We start from the raw sequence: 22453 nt of genomic DNA on the forward strand, positions 1-22453 counted from the left end.
CAAATCCAGGCTGTATCACATCCAACCGTGATTGGGAGTCCCATAGGGCGGCGCACAATTGCCCCAGCGTTGTCTGGGTTTGGCCATCATTGTAAATAAGAATTTGTTCTTAACTGACTTGCCTAGTTAAATAAAGTTAAATAAAAGTTTTTAAAATATGGTTTTCCATTCAATTAGCAATTTCCAGCGGTTTTTACTCAGACTGGAATGTTTCAGGGCTGACAAATGTGAAGAGGGGAAAAATAATATTGTAAAGTCAATTCATTGTCAAGTCAATTCCAATATGTCATGCATCTGTTATTCTTTGCTGACATCATCGACGGCTCGAGTCGTGATTGGCTGTCGTGCCGCGAAATCTGGCGAGGTGGGTGGCGTTCCAGCGTCTCGCGCACTATATGTAATTTGTGACTCGCGCTCGGAGACCCAGTGACAGGCAATACCCTGACGGGAGAGTACAGTTGGACATACCCACTGAAGCAGACAAGAGCTCAACTCGGGACAGACTTTGAATAACTATTCGGCGACATAACTTTTTTGTTGTAAAGTAAAGACAGCGAGGGAGATTTTACGCACTAAAAATGCAGTCCCTCTGTCACCAACTGCTCAGCTTGCTGTTCGTTTTCAGCAGCCTTCAGATTTATCAACTCACAGAGGCTTGCTCGTGTGCTCTGTCGCACCCGCAAGATGCGTACTGCAACTCTGACATAGGTAAGTCGTATGGTTTGTGGCCACATATGTCTGTCTATATGTTATGCCAACTAAAATATTTTCTCTATTGAAATATATGTTTGCAGTGGTTTTGTGATATTCTGCATACATGGACTATATTTGAATAAGAAACTGTTGTTAGTATAATGCAACTTTGTGGGACCTACAGTAATGGGTAAATCTCTGCCAAATAAAGTTATGCATAAAATGGAACCATCACCTAAAAGCCCATTTAAAAACAGACTGTCAGAATATTCCAGTTTGCAAGTATCAGATGGCTCGTAGGCTAACGGTTTACTACAACAGCACGCTTTCTGAGTAGTCTAAATAAATGCGTCATCTCTCAAATTAGTGAGTCAAGAGAGAGGAAGCATTACTTTATTTCCCCTTGCTCTGATGAGAGGGAAGAGTTAAATGGGAACGGTATCCATGGAAACAGGTCCCACTGATCATGTCTTTCAGAGCTAAATGACCACTTGCTGAGCAATAAACCAAAACAGAACAGGCAGACAGTAGCCAGCCAAGGGGTTTTACTGCTGACTGAATATTGCACCCATGTGTGGAGATTACCAATGGCAGATTTGAAGTGGAGACTAGCTACTGTTCTTGGATGCTCTTCTGTTCGGTTGGGCTTTCCATAAGATGTAAGAGCCAAGACTTAGCTAGGAATGTTAAGCAAGTGCTATTGCAATCAACTTGTTAATTCTACAGTCCTATTGGTATAGCATTGCCCTTCAAGTGTTTGTGCTCTTCTATGAAAGCACATGTTTACTTTCCAAAAAGTGGGCTGATTCATTCCATTCACACATTTGATATTGGAATAATAAGTATTGGTTATTGACTTAGGTGCACTGGTATTTTCTGTGTTGATACCAGGTATATTTTCTTTTGGGGCTGGTCCTCGGACCCACTTGTAGCAGAGATTTCTTTGGCCTCCTGCTCTGAGGGTGGCTTTGTAAAGCTTGTTGTACCACTGGGTCATGCATGCACAGGCTATGCCAGAATAACATTAACTCAGCTGTTGTTATCGAGGAATGCCGGTCCAACCTGAGCAGTGTTATTGGATAACACTTGTTAAGACCAGGTGGGTCCTGGCGCTCCGTTGTTGCTGCAGGAGACTCATTCCTGAAAAGGAGTAAGGGATTATTTGATAAGCCTGAGCAATAATTAGTGTTGTGGGGGTCTAAAGCAGGAGGGAGAAGGTAGAGTTAAAGAGAGGAGTCCACTGATAGATAGATAGAGATATATATATATATATAGTATTAGGACAACTGTGTGCTCTTGTATTGTGGAACGGAACTGCTGGCAGCAGGCAGAGTGTGGGTTTGACCAGTCATCCACCACACACACACACACACACCTTTGTCAGACACAGCCATCAAACGTCAATTAGGGTAGCAAAGTGGTCCAATGCCTCGGAGCGGAGGAGAAGTGGACATCAGAGCTGTTCCATGGGCGGAGTCTTCCAACTATGATGTCATGTTTTTTTCTGCAGTGATCCCTAGTCCAGCCAGTGAACTATGACTGAAGCCTGACGAGGTCAGAGGAAAGAAAGCGATGTGTACTTTTCAACATGGCAACTTTTTTTGTTTTTGTTTGAATTTTACCCCTTTTTCTCCCCAATTTCGTGGTATCCAATTGTTGTAGTAGCTACTATCTTGTCTCATCGCTACAACTCCCGTACGGGCTCGGGAGAGACGAAGGTTGAAAGTCATGCGTCCTCCGATACACAACCCAACCAAGCCGCACTGCTTCTTAACACAGCACGCATCCAACCCGGAAGCCAGCCGCACCAATGCGCCGGAGGAAACACCGTGCACCTGGCCACCTTGGTTAGCGCACACTGCGCCCAGCCCGCCACAGGAGTCGCTGGTGCGCGATGAGACAAGGACACCCCTACCGACCAAGCCCTCCCTAACCCGGGCGACGCTAGGCCAATTGTGCGTCGCCCCACGGATCTCCCGGTCGCGGCCGGTTACGACAGAGCCTGGGCGCGAAGCCAGGGACTCTGATGGCACAGCTGGCGCTGCAGTACAGCGCCCTTAACCACTGCGCCACCCGGGAGGCCCAACATGGCAACAGTTTAAAAATAATATCCTCACACACACACACACACGTGGCAGGTTGACCATGTCAAACACCAACATATTTATACAAATATTTCCTCAGCATTGATGAGCATCGCCTCTTATTTAATTCATTATTGGGGCTTATGCTAGTTAGTGACCTGGTTCCATTGTGTTGAAGATGGTAGTACAAATGTTAGTGTCACCCTGTCATGTCCCCTAAATTGGCTCATCCCATTGGCAAGGAGTGGAGCCTAGTGGGCCAGAATCTAGGGCTGGCTTTAATGGCTGCAAGTGCTCCAAATTCCATTTCCAAGGTCTTGGTTCAGCCAGAAGTGCGCCACGAATGCCTGTAGCGTGCACAGAACTAGGGATGCCTCTTCCCTCCCATTGCAAGGGACAGTGTCACAGTAGTCCCGATAAAACATAACTCTGTAAACATGCCATTATGCCAAAGCCAGGATCACATTTCATCATGTAGATGACAACTGTAGAGCTATTTTTCACAAGTGGGACAATTGGCCATGGAAAAAGCTTGAGATAATTCTATGGGAGTAACATGCACACTTACCCCCCCATTTATTTAACCTTATACCCATCTTCTGCTCATTGAGCAATAATGAAGGCTATTGCATTCAGTTAGACAGTAAATGAAGATATTGTTGGACTTCTGTTAGGATAGGGCTTTAGTGCAGTTATCATGAACATGTAAGCTTATGACTATTGCATAATTATTATGCAACTGATGACATCTTTAGGCAAGATTTCACATGTAAAATTCCAATAGCTCTTGTGTTGTAAGCCAACTGGAAATGGAGTTTGGCATGAACATTATGTTTTTGGATGGTGAAGGATAACAGTTATCTCCTGGCAACACCTAGAGTTAAGATGGATATTCTGATTTGTGTCCCCTGGGCATGTCCAAACAAACATGTGCTGCAGTCTTGTCCAAAAAAGCACAAGTCAATTTTCTGGGAAGAAACGCAGTTCCAAAAGCTTCTTTATGGCCTTGGGGTTTGATGATTGTTTTAAGAAAATGTCACCTTTGATAAACCTTAGTGTCAAAATACCCCTAAAACATACTGTATGCAGATCTATACCTACAAAATATTCCTTATGACAGATATGAGTTATAAAATGTGCCTTTATCCTCATCTTTCCCCCCCATTTCATATGAACAGTACTTTCAACAAAGGCTGTTTTCATCAACAACCCATTTTTCCTGACTAAAACTATGATAATGAGAAGAGATGCCCTGGGAGGAAAAAAACTAACTATTACAAATTACTTTTAATTTTAGTTGACAAATGTGACGAGAATTCCCTGTGACATTTAATTTGACATGAAGCAAATTTATCAGTTTTGTCCAATTCCAAGCATGCATGCAGAATATTTCATGCTATCCTCTCATTGGCAGAATTCACATATTTCAGTTGCGCAGTCTGATTGAGCTCTCCCACACAGCTCCAGGCAATCACTCGTCAATCTTCTGAACTGATGTGAAGCCTGGACACTTGACTTGTAACTAACTTCAACTAGAAGGCCTGATTGGTGCTGCATAGATGGTTGTCCTTCTGGAAGGTTCTCCCATCTCTACAAAGGAACTCTGTAGCTCTGTCAGAGTGACCATCGGGTTCTTGGTAACCTCCTTTACCAATGCCCTTCTCCCTCGATTGCTCAGTTTGGCCAGGAGGCCAGCTCTAGGAAGAGTCTTGGTGGTTCCAAACTTCAATTTAAGAATGGAGGCCAATGTGTTCTTGGGAACCTTCAATGCTGCAGAAATGTTTTGGTACCCTTCCCCAGATCTGTGCCTTGACACAATCCTGTCTCGGAGCTCTATGGACATTTTATATAGACAGGTGTGTGCCTTTCCAAATCATGTCCAATCAACTTAATTTACCACAGTTGGACTCCAAGTTGTAGAAACATCTCATGGCTGATCAATGGAAACAGTCTCATATCAAAGGTTATGAATACTGGGGTATTGTGTGTAGATTGATTAAAGAAATAAAAATCCTCAATTTTAGAATAAGGCTGTAACGTAACAAAATGTGGAAACGGTCAAGGGTCTGAATACTTTCCGAATCCATTGTAAAGTTTGTATGTGAGAACTATTTAGATGTAAACTTTCAGTTTTTCTGAACTCACTTCAGTCGCATAAAAGGGAAGCTTGCACTACCTGGTGCAGGCACATGCGCAGATCAAATACACCACTGGAACGCCGATTAAGCTGTTTACATGTCCTTATCATTCAAAAGATTGCTCAGAAAACCAGGTGTTTTAATCAGTGTATGCCTACTTCAATTATGGCCTCATGCTGATTAAGACAAGAGTAAGGTGTTTACATGACTAATGTCATACTCAGCCTTTTACTATAATCAGTTTAAAAATCTAATTAGTGTGAATGTAAACATACTCAATGTTTACTCTTAACTTTCATGTAGGCTATTTTTTTCTCTGACATCAGAAGCTCCATTATCCCATGCGCGCTGTTATTCATTCATCTCTGTTGCCGCTCTCGCACAGTGGTCTGTAAATGCGAGTTGCGGTTGCTTTCCCTCCCCCAATGGTAAAAACAAATGCTATTTGTTGAATATTAGGAGTACAGTAATACTTCTGGCATTTTTTTAAATCTCAAATTCTCCCCTTATCAAGGAAACCACTTTCTAATCCCCTTTACGATTGTGATGGGCAGAAAATCAGAGCTGTAAATTGTTTCACCTGTAGCCAAGGCTTTATTGCCTATATGGTTAATTGTTTGGCATTGGATACAATCTACCACAAATCAACGTTGCCATCTAAGGTATACGAGGGGATAGAGGCCTAGTTGGCCAAGGCTATCTGAATGTGCACATGATGGAAGTTAGGTAGCTTAAATATTCATTATTTAATAGAAAAAAAATGCACTGACCCAACTAGACTAAAATGGTCCTGAATTTTAAATCGACTGATAACTAACGAAGGACGAAATGACAAATTTGATTAAGACTAAAAAGGTATTTTAAGGACTAAAGCTAAATCTAAAATAGCCCAAGGGTTTTTGGCAGCTAACTTATTTGAGGACTATGGTCAAACGGCTATGGTTAACACACAGTGAATATCTAGATGTGGATTAAAACACAAATGGTGACCTTAAGCGCCCCTCATGTGTAACGCTGAGTGAGGAGAGGGACTAATTTCCACTATCAACTTCAAAGGTGACACTGTAGAACATGAATCATCCCAATTTTAAGAGCCAGAAGTGAGTTCAAAGCCTGCTCCCGTTGTTTCGTAGGCCCTGCTCCATAATAACTAGCAGCACCAGCTCTAATAGATGTATCAGATAGACATTCTGAATTGAGGAAATTAGAGTACAAGAAAGTGGAAAAAACATGTCAAATACCAACTCCAAATAACCCGAGGGTAACTTTGCAATCAACGTAAGGAGTTGAACTAGGTCAGCTGATATACGTTCTCGCAATGAACCCTTCCTTGCATTTCTAGACAACAGTCAGCCATTTCCTGACAATTCTTTTCTTGCTGCATACGGACAGAGAGAGAGATTACTTTTGGTGCACAGCAGACCTACTGGGCTGAAACAGCCCATTCACATTGGAACAGAGGGGAAGGCTGTTTTTCTAAAGCTTTTCATGCAGCAGATTAGCGTTTCGGTCGGCCCTAGCTACACTTTGGCCCTGGTGTTTAATATCCCAAGGAGCTGAGGTGTCAGGAGCAGACCTTTACAATCTCGTACCATGCACCGATTCAATATAGAAGATTACTGCTGTGGGTAAGTGTGACTTGGCCTGGGATAATAACCTTGGAGAAACATGTACAGTAGTTTAGCCTGGTGTAAGCTAGTTCTCAGAGTGGTAAGGAGGGAGGTCCTCAAGTTACCCTGTCCTTTCTCTTGGGAGACCTGGCGAGGGAAGCAATGAGCTACAGTTACTATAGGTTGCAATAATGCGAAAACCAACCCTATTCTCTACTATGCTCTTCCCAACTGGCAGAGGGCATAGATGGTCCCATATTATGAGGAACATTACGTCATTTGGGATCAGCTCGGTGCATTCAAAGCAGCTTCATTCCATAAGGTCAGTGTTCCTTCCTGTTAAAACAGGTCAAGAGGTCAAAAGGTGCAAGATTCCCTGAATGTTTGACATGTACACCCTGTTAGACAGGCATAGAGCGTTTAAGCCATCGCTTTTCTGCAGACCGCTTAACTTAAAAAAAAAATCACAAGTGTAGTCCATGACTGCTTCTGAAATAGTACCCTGTTCCCTATATAGTGCATATCTTTTTAAATCAGACCTACACATCCCACGTTGGTTAAGTTGCTTCCATCTTGTCGGTGAACTGGTGCGGACATTACTTTTCTATTCAGGTCAAGTGTAATCCCACTACGGGTGGGGTCAGCTCGAAAAAGAGGAAGAGCACTTAAGAGTGATTTCTTTTTTGAGTGGAGCACTCAGTGAGTGTGTCATACTAAGTAGCATCGTTTCCCCCCCGCACACTCAGATCATGTTCAGAATCAGTCTCGCTCTCCCTCGCTTATCACCACACACACAGTTCACAACTCTGGTTATACACAACCACATTATTTCCCCCTATTCTTCCCCTCTTCATATGACCATCTATTTCAACCTTGTCATGGTGACTTTTCCCTCATCACGCAATCTGTTTGCTGCAATCACAATTTAGCCTGAGGTGCCTCAAGATTCACAGGCAAAATGGAAAGCAGGAGGAGGCTTAAACTGCTTGATTGAATTACATTCCCACTCGTGTTGCAATTAGCATTTGAATGCATAGTTTAGTAATCCCATGCGTCGGGGAAGAGATACTGTGCTAAATTAATTCAATTACTTTCTGTCATACCCCAGTTACTTCTCCTTATTAAGAAAAAATCCATTTACTTTCCACTGGGAATGTATGTCAAATCCACTGCAAAACATTAATATGCTGCGGCAGAAACAGGAGAATAGCACTCGCCTGTAATTGCTATGTGTGTTGCAGCACACACAGAGAGAGGACAGGGAGCACACACACTAGAGCTGCAAGAGACGTCTAGCTGCAGTGCCGTTTACAGCTAAACTAACCAGTACTGATCAGGTGGATATCTTATGCAGTGGTTGGGCTTAGAATTGGATTACATAAACACTCACAATTTGGTCATTTGACACTGGTGACCAGACCTAGCCTGAAGAGGCATATTGAAAGAGAACTCGGTGGTCAGGAGTAAATATAGCTAGCATTCTGAGATCTACTCAGGGCCCTTCCTTTGGAGGTCAAAAGGGTCGCTGTAGGGAATAACACAAATCCTCGGTCTCACCAGCAGCTGCGGCCTTTCACACATTCCACCAGGCAATGACTTCAGCACCACCCAATTAGTGGTTGCCCGCACAGTGGCGAGCGTATCCCGCCTCAAAGAGCATTTGGTGTTACTGTTGGACTCTTGTTCAGCGATATGACCTATGACTCCTACGCCTAATAACAGTTGAAGGCTCAACGCAAAGCTCTTTGGAGTTGGAGTCTTATCGTTTTGGGTGGGGAAAGCCGTCTTTGCAATGGAGTTTAGGTTTTAAAGGGGAAGGAAGGTTGTCGGCTACTGGCTTCTGAAAATAGTTTGACGGATCAGTGCATCAACATCACATAAGGAGGGATCAGAGTAGCAATGTTTCATATCTTCACATTCCACAGTAATAGTGCCTTTGCTCCATCCAATTACATTAGTGAAAGTACCATCCATTTGACTCTGCATAGCAGAGACTGGTTAGGTAACAATGCTTTGAGGCTCATAATATGCGAGTTGATAGATTAATAGAGCAGATGTCCTTGGGTACATTGGCTCAAAAAAAGTCACCAAGAACACAAGGAGAATAGATAACCCGGATAGGTTGAACATAATCGATGCCTTCTACATGGATGTAGAAGCTATCAAATTGGATGGCTGAAAATTGGATGGCTGATGCTCTAGTCATTCTAAACTGGCAGGTGAAAATGTGAGCTCCATTGAAGGTGTTGCTGTCACCTCACCGGCATCTTCTAGGATCCTTTTCTATTCATAAACCACCACGATTACTGCTTGTCCTTTAGACTCCCTTTGTGTCTGGGACTTAAATACATACTATGACGCTATAAGAGATGTTACAGTACATCCCTTCACTCTATCTAGAGGAGTGAGACACGCTTCCCTTTTCTCCCCCCTCACAGGCTCGAGAATGTGAACCTCAAAGGAATGTAGAAAGAACATTCCGGAGAGGAAAGATAAACATCCCCACCATTAGTTATGTCTGTGGCTGTCAGGCTGCGGTGAGCAGGTGAACTTGACTCAAGTTGACTGCGCCTGCAAGTGGACTACCCTTTCACTACCCATTCTCCCCCGGGGGGCCCCAGAGCGCTGATACAAGTACTCTGGGGAGGACCCGATTCACTAGCCTAAATGAGGCCTCGCTCGTAAGCCGATTTCCCCCTCACAATGGACCCCACTTACTTTAAAAGGAGCGAAAGCAAACAAGGTGATTCCACAGCCAAACTGTGTCACCTAGCCGCTGTTTACATGAGGGTGAGCAGCACTGATAAGATCTTTTTCCACCCTGTGCTGAATGTAAAGAAAGGAGGTTGTTTAAAACAGTGGAGACGCATGGTTTTACGATACAAGGATAAGGCAGAAGGGAGGTAGTAGTAAAGCTGTGGCCACATTTTCACTGTCCTGAAGAACTGCTTTGGCCTCAGTCAAATTCAAATGCTAGACCCTAGCCTTCCATTGGACTTGCCAAGCAGAAGCAATCCATAAAAATAAATTAATAGATTATAAACTGAGCCAAACCCTTCCAAAATCTTCCATGGGTCTCTCCTCTAGGGGCTGGGTTTTAAATAGGCTTTGGAAAAGCAATGAGTAGCCCGATGCATTCTAGGGTCCTAATCGGGAGGTACTTCTAGCTAAAGCATCTGTAAGGGTGATATGTTGAACACATTGGACTTACTACTGTATTTAGGCTCCTCTTTTTGATGCTCACAAACATCAGCCTGGCTCCAGGTGTCAGGGACAAGACTTGCTCTGATGTGACCTAAATATGGGAAATTATCCAATATGCTGGATTTGGCAGCTAGAGGATTTCCAATCTCTGTCCATTGCAAAATGGACTAATTCTGTGCTTGTGTCTTCTGTCTACAGTGATCCGTGCCAAAGTGGTGGGCAAGAAGTTACTGAAGGACGGGCCTTTTGGCACCATGCGTTACACGGTCAAACAGATGAAGGTAAGCCGCCATCGCATCATTCAGCCCGAGTTTTTCATAATCTGGCCCATACCTTGAAGAGCATAACCACACTATGGGAAAACAGCACAAGGCTATAAGAATCACTAACAAGTTCATAGGCTTTGAAACTAGGAGACCAGCTTTAACACTGTAGGCCTACTAAAATGATAAGTGTATGACTAGGCAACTGCAGCAGTAACACTTAAGTGATAGTGCAATCCCTAATTCTTATTACCAAAACATGAGTTCACAGATGCTGTGAAATGGCCAAGCTTTTCCATTAAGTGCCACAAGAGTATGTTACAGAGGATTAGACATTGTTTTCATTGTCACCTTTAAAGTTTGGCCCTGTGGCAAGAAGGTTTGGCTAATCCAAGTTAAGTGTGTTTGAATAGGAATCCAACGTAGTCGTAATGGCCTAAAGACAATCGCCTCAGTAAATAAATCATGAAGAGTGGGCTTTGTTTTCCCTAGAAACATTTTCCCAGAAATCCCCCGTTTTAGGTCCCAATGGCTCGCCTCTTTCACGGCTTGTCCTGTTATTTCCAAGAATAGCAGTGTCTAAACAGGGATTTCCTGTTGTTCCCAGACAAATAAATCACGACGGACCAAACACAACAAATCCCAGGGCAAACATTTACTTTGTCTGGCAGCGTTTGTGTTCCCCGCACCTGAACTCAATGGGTGGACCCACGGTTCAACCCCAAAGTCACGTCTTCATTATGTCCTGTAATTATGTTAATTTTCATTGGTTAAATGATAGCATCAGTGGCCTCTTCCTCTACTACACTGAAATATTGGAAGCAATATCATTATACTGCACTTGTTTATTGTTGTAGAATCCTGACAACTTCGAGAACTCAATAAATCCAGTTGCGTCAGAAGCAAGAACAAGTGCCAGAGGTGTGCTCTTCATTCCAGATTATAATCATTATGACATACTGCTTGTCATGGTCTGTTTTGCAGATGTACAAAGGATTCAACAAAATGCAGCACGTTCAGCACATCTACACAGATGCATCTGAGAGTTTGTGTGGAGTCAAGTTTGACATCAACAAGTACCAGTATCTGATCACAGGTGAGTCAATATTCCACCGATCTGTACTTGGCGGGCTGCACAGTTGTCATGGTGGTGCCAGAAACAATGTCTTTCCATTAAGAGCTATTAATAAGCAATAAAAAAAAACAGCCTCACGAGCTGCCTCAGGAGCATATTACCAAAAACAAATTAGCGAGGCAAGCAAGCACATCAGTGGAGTTGATGCCAGCTTGTTCTCCCAGGCCTATTTCCCTAACTCCCTCTCTGCAGCACGTCCCACAACAATGGCAGTGTTGCTAACAGCAGCCCCAGTTTTTTGTTTTGTTTAAATGCAACCCCCTCCTCCCTGAAGACTTCTTGACTGCTCTGACACAAACTTTCCCACTATATATAACCTCGCGTCTGTGAGAGACGAAAGAGGCAGGGGGGGGGGGGGGAACTTATTTTTTGAAGCATTTCCTTCTCCTTTGGGGCGTAAACAGTAGAACTTTCTCTCCTCTTTTATAATGAACAGTTCTAGCGAGAAGGTCTGGCGTTTCCAGTGCAGGAAGGCATTTATCAAGTTCAACTTCAATTCATTAGTTGTATGTACAGGATACACCATCCAACGAAATGCTTCCTTGCATGAATGCACAGTTGAAGTCGGAAGTTTATATACACTTAGGTTGGCGTCATTAAAACCCGTTTTTCAACCACTCTACAAATGTATTGTTAACCAACTATAGTTTTGGCAAGTCGGTTAGGACATCTACTGTGTGCATGAGTCATTTTTCCAACAATCGTTTAGACAGATTATTTCACTTATAATTCTAGTGGGTCAGACGTTTACATACACTAAGTTGACTGTGCCTTTAAATAGCTTGGAAAATTCCCGAAAATGATGTCATGGCTTTAGAAGCTTCTGATAGGCTAATTGACATCATTTGAGTCAATTGGAGGTGCACCTGTGGATGTATTTCAAGGCCTATCTTCAAACTCAGTGCCTCTTTGCTTGACATCATGGGAAAATCAAAAGAAATCAGTAAAGACCTCAGAAAAAGTCTGGTTCATCCTTGGGAGAAATTTCCAAATGCCTGAAGGTACCAAGTTCATCTGTACAAACAATAGTACGCAAGTATAAACTGCACGCAGCCTTCATACCGAAGGAGACGCGTTCTGTCTCCTAGAGATTAACGTACTTTGGTGCGAAAAGTGCAAATCAAGCCCAGAACAGCAGCAAAGGACCTTGAAGATGCTGGAGGAACAGTTACAAAAGTATCTATATCCACAGTAAAACGAGTCCTACATCGATAACCTGAAAGGTCGCTCAGCAAGGAAGAAGCCACTGCTCCAAAACCTCTAAAAAAGCCAGACTACGGTTTGCAACTGCACAAAGATCATACTTTTTGGAGAAATGTCCTCTGGTCTGATGAAACAAAAATATAACCGTTTGGCCATAATGACTATCATTATGTTTGGAAGAAAAAGGGGGAGGCATGCAAGCTGAAGAACACCATCCCAACCGTGAAGCACGGGGGTGGCAGCATCATATTGTGGGGGTGCTTTGCTGCAGGAGGGACTGGTGCACTTCACAAAATAGATGGAATCATGAGAACAAAATATTAGTTGGTTAGATTGAGGCAACATCTTAAGACATCAGTCAGGAAGTTAAATCTTGGTCACAAATGGATTTTACAAATAGACAATGACCCCAAGCATACTTCCAAAGTTGTGGCAACATGGCTAAAGGACAAAGTCAAGGTATTGGAGTGGCCACCACAAAGCCCTGACCTCAATTCTATAGAAAAAGTCAGTGTGGGTGTGTGCGTGTGCGTGAGCGCATGTGTGCTAAGGTGTGGAGAGTCAGCGCAAGTGGTCAGTCCAATTCAAGTGTTTGGCAGTCCGATGGCTTGTAGATAGAAACTGTCTCTGAGCCTACGAGTTGCTATGAAGTCGGAGAGCAGTTTAGTGAGACCTAAGGCCGCCATACTGTTTAGCTGTGTGTTGAATGTTTCCATCACTACGTCCCAAACCTGTAAACATGCACTACGAAGCCAATACGAAGCCAATGAAACATGAGGAAGGAAATCTCCCCGGCAACACAAGTGTGTGTTTATTGTGGCTGGGTGATGACATCACAGTCATCCAGGCCAGGCAGCAGCTCTAGCTCTGGTTTGGAGAGTGAGCCTGTAATTGGGTCTTGGGTCATACTGTATCAGGACTCAATTACAGCCACGTTAAATACGTCAAGGCCTAATAGATTAGCTCCACGGGTTGAGCTTTGATAGCCTAGTGGTTAGAGCGTTGGACTAGTAACCGGAAGGTTGTGAGTTCAAACCCCCGAGCTGACAAGGTACAAATCTGTCGTTCTGCCCCTGAACAGGCAGTTAACCCACTGTTCCTAGGCTGTCATTGAAAATAAGAATTTGTTCTTAACTGACTTGCCTGATTAAATAAAGGTAAAAAAATAAAAATAAAAACCCAGAGTGAGAGCACGGCCACCTGATTAGCTTTGAAGAGGGATGCCGCACTAGCCTGGTCCCAGATCTGCTTGTGCTGTCTTACCAACAACAATTTAGGAACAGGCTAATGCCGCTCTCACCATTGTCTATTAATCCATATGGAAGTCGTTCTAAGAGTTGTGTGTTTGCCAGCTTTCAGCTCAGTGTGTGATGACAACAGGACAGTGTAGCACCGGCAATACACTGTTACAAACAACCATGCTGTTTGAGTGCTAGCTGGCGGGCTACAGTGTAGGGTGAACCTGCCTAACCTAAAAATAGAAGCCTAATAGAAACATAAAAATAGAAGTTAGAAAACCTTTTGGGAATTCTGAAATAGGGGTGTTGGTTTAATATGGGACCTACTGTACAAGATGGTCTTACCATAGTTCCAACGCTTTGGACCACTTGCTTGACTGATATATTTATGCTAGGCGAGGTATGGCAATTATACAATTAGCCAAAAATAGGCTAAGAATGACATCTGACTCTCTCCCATGGCATTTGGGAATATGACATGAATTGTTTTTCAGTCTGTTTTTTGGGGAAACAAACAAACCATTGTAATGAATGTTGTAAGTCATGAAGAAAAAATTCACGAATGATGTAATGCATAACAAAAGCTGATCTGTAACCAACCCTCTCTCCCCCTCAGGCCGCGTGTTTGACGGCAAGGTCTACACCGGGCTGTGTAATTTCAACCAGCCATGGGAGCGCCTCTCGCTGGCCCAGAAGAAGGGCATCAACCACCGCTACCAGCTGGGCTGCAACTGCAGGGTGAGTGGCAACAACTGCGCTCTCAGGGAGAATATGGATGAAGTGGCTCCCAGGGAGAATATGAATAAGATGGATATGTATAAGGAAGCTAAAGCAACCCAACAGCAGCAGAGCCAAGATGGAGGAGTAGGAGCCAAAAAGAGGGGCAGAGGCAGGCAGAACACCCTGCTTACTGCAAAGCATACCATCCTGCTCTGAGCATCTCTGTTCCTCCATCTAGAAGACATCTTACCACAGAAAATGACAAGGCACTTCATAATCTCCATATGTTATTAGATATCGGATATTGGTTGTGTTCATTTTATAACCATAATAATTGCTTTAGTGGCCTTGCATATATTTGGTCAAATAGATTATGCTGATAAAACTGCAAGCAATTATGAAATCATTGCCAAACCATTTAAAATGTTTCCCTCTATTCTTAAGTGTAGCACAATACAAGAATGACTATCAAAATATATACCAAATCATTTTGATTATGTTATTGTAACTTTTCTGATTGTAGGGACATACTTTTAAATTCCTGATAGTGGCTGACTGATATAATGCAAGCTTTTAGCTGTCCCCTTTCCATTTTGGCATCTGAACGGATAATACACATCCATGAATGGAAGTGAAGAGAGAGGGGAAGACAAGGAGAGAGAAAAGAGATTTATAATGATCTTTGTGAGTTATTACATTTAACTACACCGGAATCATTTCCCCTGTTATTCCAAAGCCTGAATTCCGCACTGGGACGGATCCCCTTTATGTGGAACCTGCTCCTGTGCAGCTCCAATCCAGGTTCATAAATATCCTACTGTACTGCATGGCTCCAGACACACCATCTGGTCTGCCCATCACCGGCTCCCGTCACCAGCAATAAGTGCATTGCCAGACAGGAGACCGAGTAGCTACACAGTCCAAATGCCGGCTAACACCTTTCAAACTGCTCACACCCAAACTGCTGAAAGGGTTGTAATGTTAAGACACGTTAGACGTACAGTGAGTCTGAGGCAAACGCAGAACAGTGGAGGGGAATGTATGACTGTGACCAAACATGGCAAGTCAGCATCAGAAATGAGAAACAAACTTGGACAGAACTCGCCATGGTAGAAGCGTTTTTTTTTTAGTTTATTGCCTATTTCAGTTCAACCGTAATCTTTAAAAATCGGGAAAAAAACAAAACACACGTGTGTAGCAGCATCCTATAGCTAGAACACAACACCTCATTGTGTGAACCCCTATGAACCAGCATGCTTACTGTCTGAGAAGACAAGTCAGGCACAGGCAGTGCAGACACAGCCATCTGTGGTTTTATATCAAGTGCAAGAATCTCCTAGAGTGCCAACGTCACACTTCACCGACGCTCCCGCCAAAATCATTAAAACCTGTTTGTCATCCTTTGCATTCTTCAACAAAAGATGATTTACAGCTAAGGAATGCAGGAAGCATGTGAAAATAATACACTGCAGTGCATAAAGAAGCCATTGGCGTCAGTAAATGATTAAAAAGCCAACTGTCCATAACAGCCCTATGAACACCAGAACCAGATAAACTTCACAGAAAATGCTTGCACCATAAAGAATGCGTTCAGCTTCACCCATATTCCTCAAGCTCTCTGCTGTTGATTCCTCTGGCTTGTTCATTACAGTATACACAGCCTTTACTGAAACACCTTTGGATTTCTCTAAAACAGAGTTGTCAGTTTCAAATTTTTCACCTTTAAAAATACATTTGGCAGGTTATACAGTGCATTCGGAAAGTATTCAGACCCCTCGACTTTTTCCACATTTTGTTATCTTAGAGGCTTATTTTAAAATGGATTACATCGTTTTTCCCCCCCTCATCAATCTACACACAATACTTGTCCTATCAAAGTTGCACAGAAATAGGTTTGGTAAGATAGTCAGGACTTGCAGAAAAATCATGGGGCAGCAACAGCAAGAACTAATCTCTCTACCTGGGCAGAGCCCTCCATAAGGCGAATAAAATTGCAGTTGACTCTTCCCATCCACTCCACCCTGAATTCCAGCTCCTTCCCTCTGGCCGCAGGTACAGAGTAAGGTTAAAAAAATAAAAATAGGGCCAAGTACTGTTATTCCGAATGCAATTCTACAACCTAACATGTTGGACTAATTGCATTTTGACTATGAAACTGCACGTACCCTGCCTATTTGTTTGTAAATATCCTTTGCTATTTATTTTACATTTTTGCACACCTATATTTGTGGAGTTTCTCCCATTCTCTGCAGATCCTCTCAAGCGCTGTCAGGTTGGATGGGGAGCGTCGCTGCACAGCTATTTTCAGGTCTCTCCAGAGATGGTCAATTGGGTTCAAGTCCAGGCTCTGGCTGGGCCACTCAAGGACATTGAGATTTGTCCCGAAGTCACTCCTGTGTTGTTTTGGCTGTGTGCTTAGGGTTGTTGTCCTGTTGGAAGGTGAACCTTCGCCCCCAGTCTGAGCGCTCTGGAGCAGGTTTTCATCAAGGATCTCTCTGTACCTTGCTCTGTTCATCTTTCCCTCAATCCTGACTATTCTCCCAGTCCCTGCTGCTGAAAAACATCCCCACAGCATGATGCTGCCACCACCATGCTTCACCGTAGGGATGGTGCCAGGTTTCCTCCAGACGTGACTTGGTACTCAGGCCAAAGTTTAATATTGGTTTCAACACACCAGAGAATCTTGTTTCTCATAGTCAGAGTCCTTTAGGTGCCTTTTGGCAAACTCCAAGCGGGCTTTCATGTGCCTTTTACTGAGGAGTCGCTTCTATCTGGCCACTCTACCATAAAGGCCTAATTGGTGGAGTGCTGCAGAGATGCTCGTCTTTCTGGAAGATTCTCCCATCTCCACAGAGGAACGCTGGACCTCCGTCAGTGACCAATTAGGTTCTTGGTCACCTCCATGACCAAGGCCCGATTTGCTCAGTTTGGCCGGCGGCCAGCTCTAGGAAGAGTCTTGGTGGTTCCAAACATCTTTAAGAATAATGGAGGCCACTATGTTCTTGGGGACCTTCAATGCTGCCAAACCTTTTGGGTACCCATCCACAGATCTGTGCCTCGACACTATCCTGTCTCGGAGCTCTACGGACAATTCCTTCGACCTCGTGGCTTGGTTTTTGCTCTGACATGCACTGTCAACTGGGGGACCTTTATATAGACAGGTGTGTGCCTTTCCAAATACTAGAATTTAACACAGGTGGCCTCCAATCAAGTTGTAGAAACCTCTCAAGGATGATCAATGGAAACAGGATGCACCTGAGCTCAATTTCAAGTCTCATACTGTATGAAAGGCTCTGAATACTTATGTAAATAAGCTATTTCTAATTAGTTTTTTGTATAAATTTGCAAAAATGTCTAAAAAAAAGGTTTTCGCTTCGTCATTATGGGGCATTGTGGGTAGATTTAAAAAAATAAATACAAATATTTCTCAATCAATTTTAGATTAAGGCTGTAATGTGGAAAAAGTCCATTGGTCTAAATACTTTCCGAATGCACTATGTGAGAAGGAAATGAGAAGTTTAAAGGATGTTGATGGAATTGCAGTGCAATACAGATTTCTCCTCCATTCCCGTTGGGAAAACTACAAACTAAGTAGGGGACTTTCATGTCAGAGGCTAGCAATTAAATGAATCTTTGAACTCCACTGGCTTATGTACAGGAAAGTATATTTGAATTGTAACCATTCATTTTCATTCATCCTGTAGAGCAAGGGTGGGAAATTCCAGTCAGAGGGCCTGATTGGTGTCAAACTTGTTCTCCATCCCTAGCAAACACAGCTGAATAATCAAATTGAATTCTAAACTGAAGATCATGATTAGGTGATTATTGGATTCAGGTGTGTTAGCTGGGGCAAAACTGACACCAATCAGGCCCTCGGACAGGAATTGCCCACCCCTGCTGTAGAGCAAGGAGTATAAAATGCATTAGAGTGTCTAAATTGTAATATAATCAATTACAAACTACAAAAAGAACTTGACTCACTCACCCTTTGCTGATTCGACCCAATTATCTGGGGGATTTATACTTAAATCACTTTTTCTGCTAATCAATATTGAATTCTCCACAAGTTAAGTATTGTGTACAAGATTATGCATTGCGTCACCTTTTCCTGAAATGCTAATTCTGTCTTGGCCTTGTTCATTTACTGCTGAATGTAGACTCACTGTGCTTTGAATTGGTCAATATTTAAAAACAATTCACAGAAAATGAAACATATCCTAAAATCTGTCACATACCCTAAATCTGAATTTTTGTTAATCAAAAAGGATACAATTGAACTTCATTCAAGACGAACTGTAAAACACAGTGAGCCTTCACCAGTATGCTGTAGCATTACTCGATAAAATGTTCCTGCTTTACGGCTACATCTGTAGTTTCGCTTCTTCCCTCTGTAGATTAAGCCCTGCCACTACCTGCCCTGCTTTGTGACCTCAAAGAACGAGTGCCTGTGGACGGACATGCTGTCCCACTTCGGCTACCCCGGCTACCAGTCCCGGCACTACGCCTGTATCCAGCAGAAAGAGGGCTACTGCAGCTGGTACCGGGGGATGGCCGGCCGTGACAAAACCACCATCAACTCCACCGACCCCTGAGTGTAAACCACAACCAAGGCCCAAACCATAGCAACTGAGTTTCTTCTCATACTCACTCTTCTACACCTTTCCCAAACTCCACAACTCCCCTCGTCAACCAGAGTATTACAGAACTCTTAAAACGTCCAGTACTGGCCCTGAGCGACCACTCCCACGCCCTCTGACGAAATATACAACTACTAAAATAAATCAGTGCCTGGCTGTCTCATAGAAGTAGGACTTCTGATGTAAACAATACCTTTTTTGTTTCATGCTGTACATTTCAGTTTCTCCCACCTTCCTTTTCCTACATTTCGCAAGCTATCAATGAGCAGAAATTAGACTTTCTTCAGAATGCAATAACAGTGGCCCTCTAAAAAGCAATACCTTTTTCAAACCATCCTAAGGCTTATATGGGTGGGATGGCATTTCAGCGCTGCAGTTTCAAGCAATCCATAATGGTTGAAAATGATCCTAATATTAAAGTGTGGCGTGCAAACAGTATCAACAAAGCTCCTGCAACAATGTTATTCTCAAAACAAGTTATGCACAGTAACCAGACACATTGTCACCAGTACAAGGATAATGCCAACACGAGGTATGACCTCAGAAAAGCACTCTTCCTCCAGTCACACAATAGATATTTAACAATGATTTTGAAATCACACGAAAGTGTATATGTTCACAGTTTATACTGTCAACATGTCTATTTATATGAATGATGTAATCTTTGCCACCCTGACTGCTTGCACTGTAAAAGTTTATTCTTGGTTGTATTAAATTGCATTTACATTTTAGTCCTTTAGAAGATCACACTATATGAATGCGTTGCTGATATCGGACGATTAGTTGAGTATAGCTATATTGGTCTCTAACCACAACTAAGAATGACCCTTACAGCTCAAGCACAGGGAATTCTTAAATCTTTCGCAGAGACATGAATGCAAGTTATTTAATTTTTTTGTTGCTGTATATGATTAAGTTACAAAATAATGAACAGTTGACTCGACCGAAACCTCTGTAGTAGATTTATTTATCGGTGTTTGTCGAATCAGACAGTATCCATGCAAATACTACAAACATCCTACTACAATAGCAAATATAGATATACATCTTTGTATCTGGCCAAAACTGTATTACCATCAATACCCTGTTTGGCTATCATGAAGGACCAGAATCCCAAATTGTGTTTGTAAAGCATTGACTTAATGTTAGTTCTGTGTTAGATCCGCCTTCAGCAGATTTTGAATGATGGTACTTTTGTCCAATCACAGTTCTCCTTCTGGTTCTCACGAGGTAATTAACTTTTTTTCACTGCATCAGAGTTTAAAGCAGATGTTTCAGACAAAGTGTTTTCAAAAATGTATACTCCATTTTTGTAAGTATTTTAACTATTTCAGATGAAACTGATAAATAACACTATTGTCACTAAACTCTTCTACTTTGAGTTTTCCAGTTCAGTATCTTCAGTCCATTCCGTCAGAAACAGAGATGCCTCAGCAGGAGTTAGAAGTCTTTGCCCAGTCTCGCAGCTATGCCCACTTTTCCATTATGTTCAGAAAAGGCCATGCCAAGTTGGTGTTGAACAGAATAGAGTAACAGCCCTGACATGCCAGGTTTAGAAGGAAATCCACTAAAATATAGTTAGTCAATTTATTATTCATGTAATCTATTATAATGTGAGGAACTCAAATTAAATCTAAATCTTGCCTCCTCCACAAGGCACTTCTTACATGAAATGCAATTATTTCAGGCACTATATTTACAGAAAAAGTCAGCGTTCTTTAAATCATTCAACAATGTAGAACAGAAAATGATAACATCAAAACAATGCCGAATTCAACATTTGCGACCATTTCAAAAGGAGAGGAGGTACATCAGTCTCATCAGGTTTCCCCACTGCTGAGCTTCTGTTGACACCTCCTCCAGGCCTTGGCTGAGCTTGAAACGAAATCCAGAGGCAGATCCTCAGTCTGATAGTGGTCCTATGCCACAGCGATATCATGAAAGCCTCAACGTTCCACATCAGCAGCACTGTTTTTGTTCACCTCAGACAGTTAAAAGTAGAACTGGTTTAGCATTGAGAGAATGGTGGGCTCAATGAGTGTAGCCCGATAGTCCCGGAAGATGTAGATCCATCCACTCCATCCTTTAGTAAGAATACTGGGAAGGTTTCCTCTGTATGTTCAGCCTTCATTGACACACTTCTCTGGTTGTCAGTCTTGAGTTGTTTCCCTCTTACCAAATCTCCCTCAACTGGTTTTGCAAGGTTCACTCTCTTTGGCCTTGGCATCTCTGCATCTGTATTTTTTTTGTGGTTCATGTTTGTGTAAATATACTGTCTGCTTAACACAGAAACACTTGGTCAAGTCGATCCAGAGAGCATTAAAAAGGAAGCTGGCAATAAGGCTGTGTACCATGTGTGTGTACACTGATTCCTAAAAAAGGGGGGTGAGCAAATGTTTCCTTGTAGGGGTTGTAGAAACGTTTGACTTAATTTCTGTGTTTTATATTTTTATAATAAAAAGATTTAATGAAAAATGGACTATTTGAGTTTGCATCGATTCTTGTGCTGTTGATTTCTTGAAGTGAAAGTAGCACACTAGGTCATGATTCAAGCTCAGTATTTTATCACGGTCACAAGGCAAATTTGGACCTGACCTTTCTAGCAATTTCTTTGTGATATCATAAAACAAATCTGTCTCGTCAGGAGCTACACTACGTAATGGAATTACACAGAATTGTTCCAACTTGCACATTCAACTTTGCATCCGTTAGATTACACCAGTAAATAGTTAACACATTAAATATTGCTTTAGAAATACCATTATAAATTGTTGATAACATGGTAGCAAGCGCCAACAAGGCTCACTAAGACACTAATCAATCCCACCTGTTTGGCATTGGCCTAGAAAATATGTTCATAGAAAAATGCCCAGCTGCTACACTTGATAGTTTGGAGCAACCTTAAACCTACTTAACTCCCACTGTCTCTCTAAGAACTATGGGGTTTAGTGTTGTGATGCCCATAGTGTTGCACTGAGACATAATAAAATAATTGTTACGACTACTATGAGGACAACATTCTTTAAGTGGTCTGTGTTTTCGCTGCCTGAAGTACCATAAACTCAACTGACGGGGATTGGAAGCTACAACCAGAGAATATGAAGTTGGGCATTATGCAAACAGGAGTTGTTTGCCAGAACTCTGGCTGAGACATTCAGCGTGAATGTTTACACGTGACGCCAAAGGAAATATTTTGCCTCACCCCCTTACTTTCTCTCGCTTTTTCTACCCCAAATTAGACAAGTGTCACAAGGGCAATATCAAGATTATCTGAAAAACATACAGAGTTCATACATTCCCTGAGTGCTGTGTCAATATGAAGATGGTAATGCAGTAAAGAGGAACACACATTAGAAACAGTGTGTCAGGAAGGCGCTCACCATCTGTGTGTGGTTGGGGTAGAAGGTCTGTTCGTTCAGTGGGAACTTCTCTGGGCCCAGGGAGTGGTAGAGCTTAATCATGTGGGAAAACTGCAAGCAGAAAAAAAACACGAGACACCAAGCTATAGTAGTTACTGTATATAGAAGG

At 42.6% G+C, this 22453-nt stretch overlaps 2 protein-coding genes across 2 annotated transcripts in view; one reads left to right on the forward strand and one right to left on the reverse strand.

Moving 5' to 3' along the window:
- Positions 1 to 22453, reverse strand: part of LOC110500248 (synapsin-3) — a 125092-nt gene that overhangs the window by 49450 nt on the left and 53189 nt on the right. The window contains exon 6 of the mRNA XM_021577500.2: positions 22306 to 22395. Coding sequence (XP_021433175.2) covers positions 22306 to 22395 — 90 coding nt within the window. The remainder of the gene's footprint in view (positions 1 to 22305; positions 22396 to 22453) is intronic.
- On the forward strand, positions 408 to 21404 carry LOC110500249 (metalloproteinase inhibitor 3). Its single transcript, XM_021577503.2, has 5 exons — positions 408 to 708; positions 9928 to 10010; positions 10977 to 11088; positions 14185 to 14306; positions 18683 to 21404. Exons 1-5 carry the CDS (start codon positions 579 to 581, stop codon positions 18878 to 18880), a joined length of 645 nt encoding a protein of 214 aa, XP_021433178.1. The 5' UTR covers positions 408 to 578; the 3' UTR covers positions 18881 to 21404.

Source organism: Oncorhynchus mykiss, chromosome 21 (genome assembly GCF_013265735.2).
Source record: "Oncorhynchus mykiss isolate Arlee chromosome 21, USDA_OmykA_1.1, whole genome shotgun sequence".
Classification (NCBI taxonomy): Eukaryota; Metazoa; Chordata; class Actinopteri; order Salmoniformes; family Salmonidae; genus Oncorhynchus; species Oncorhynchus mykiss.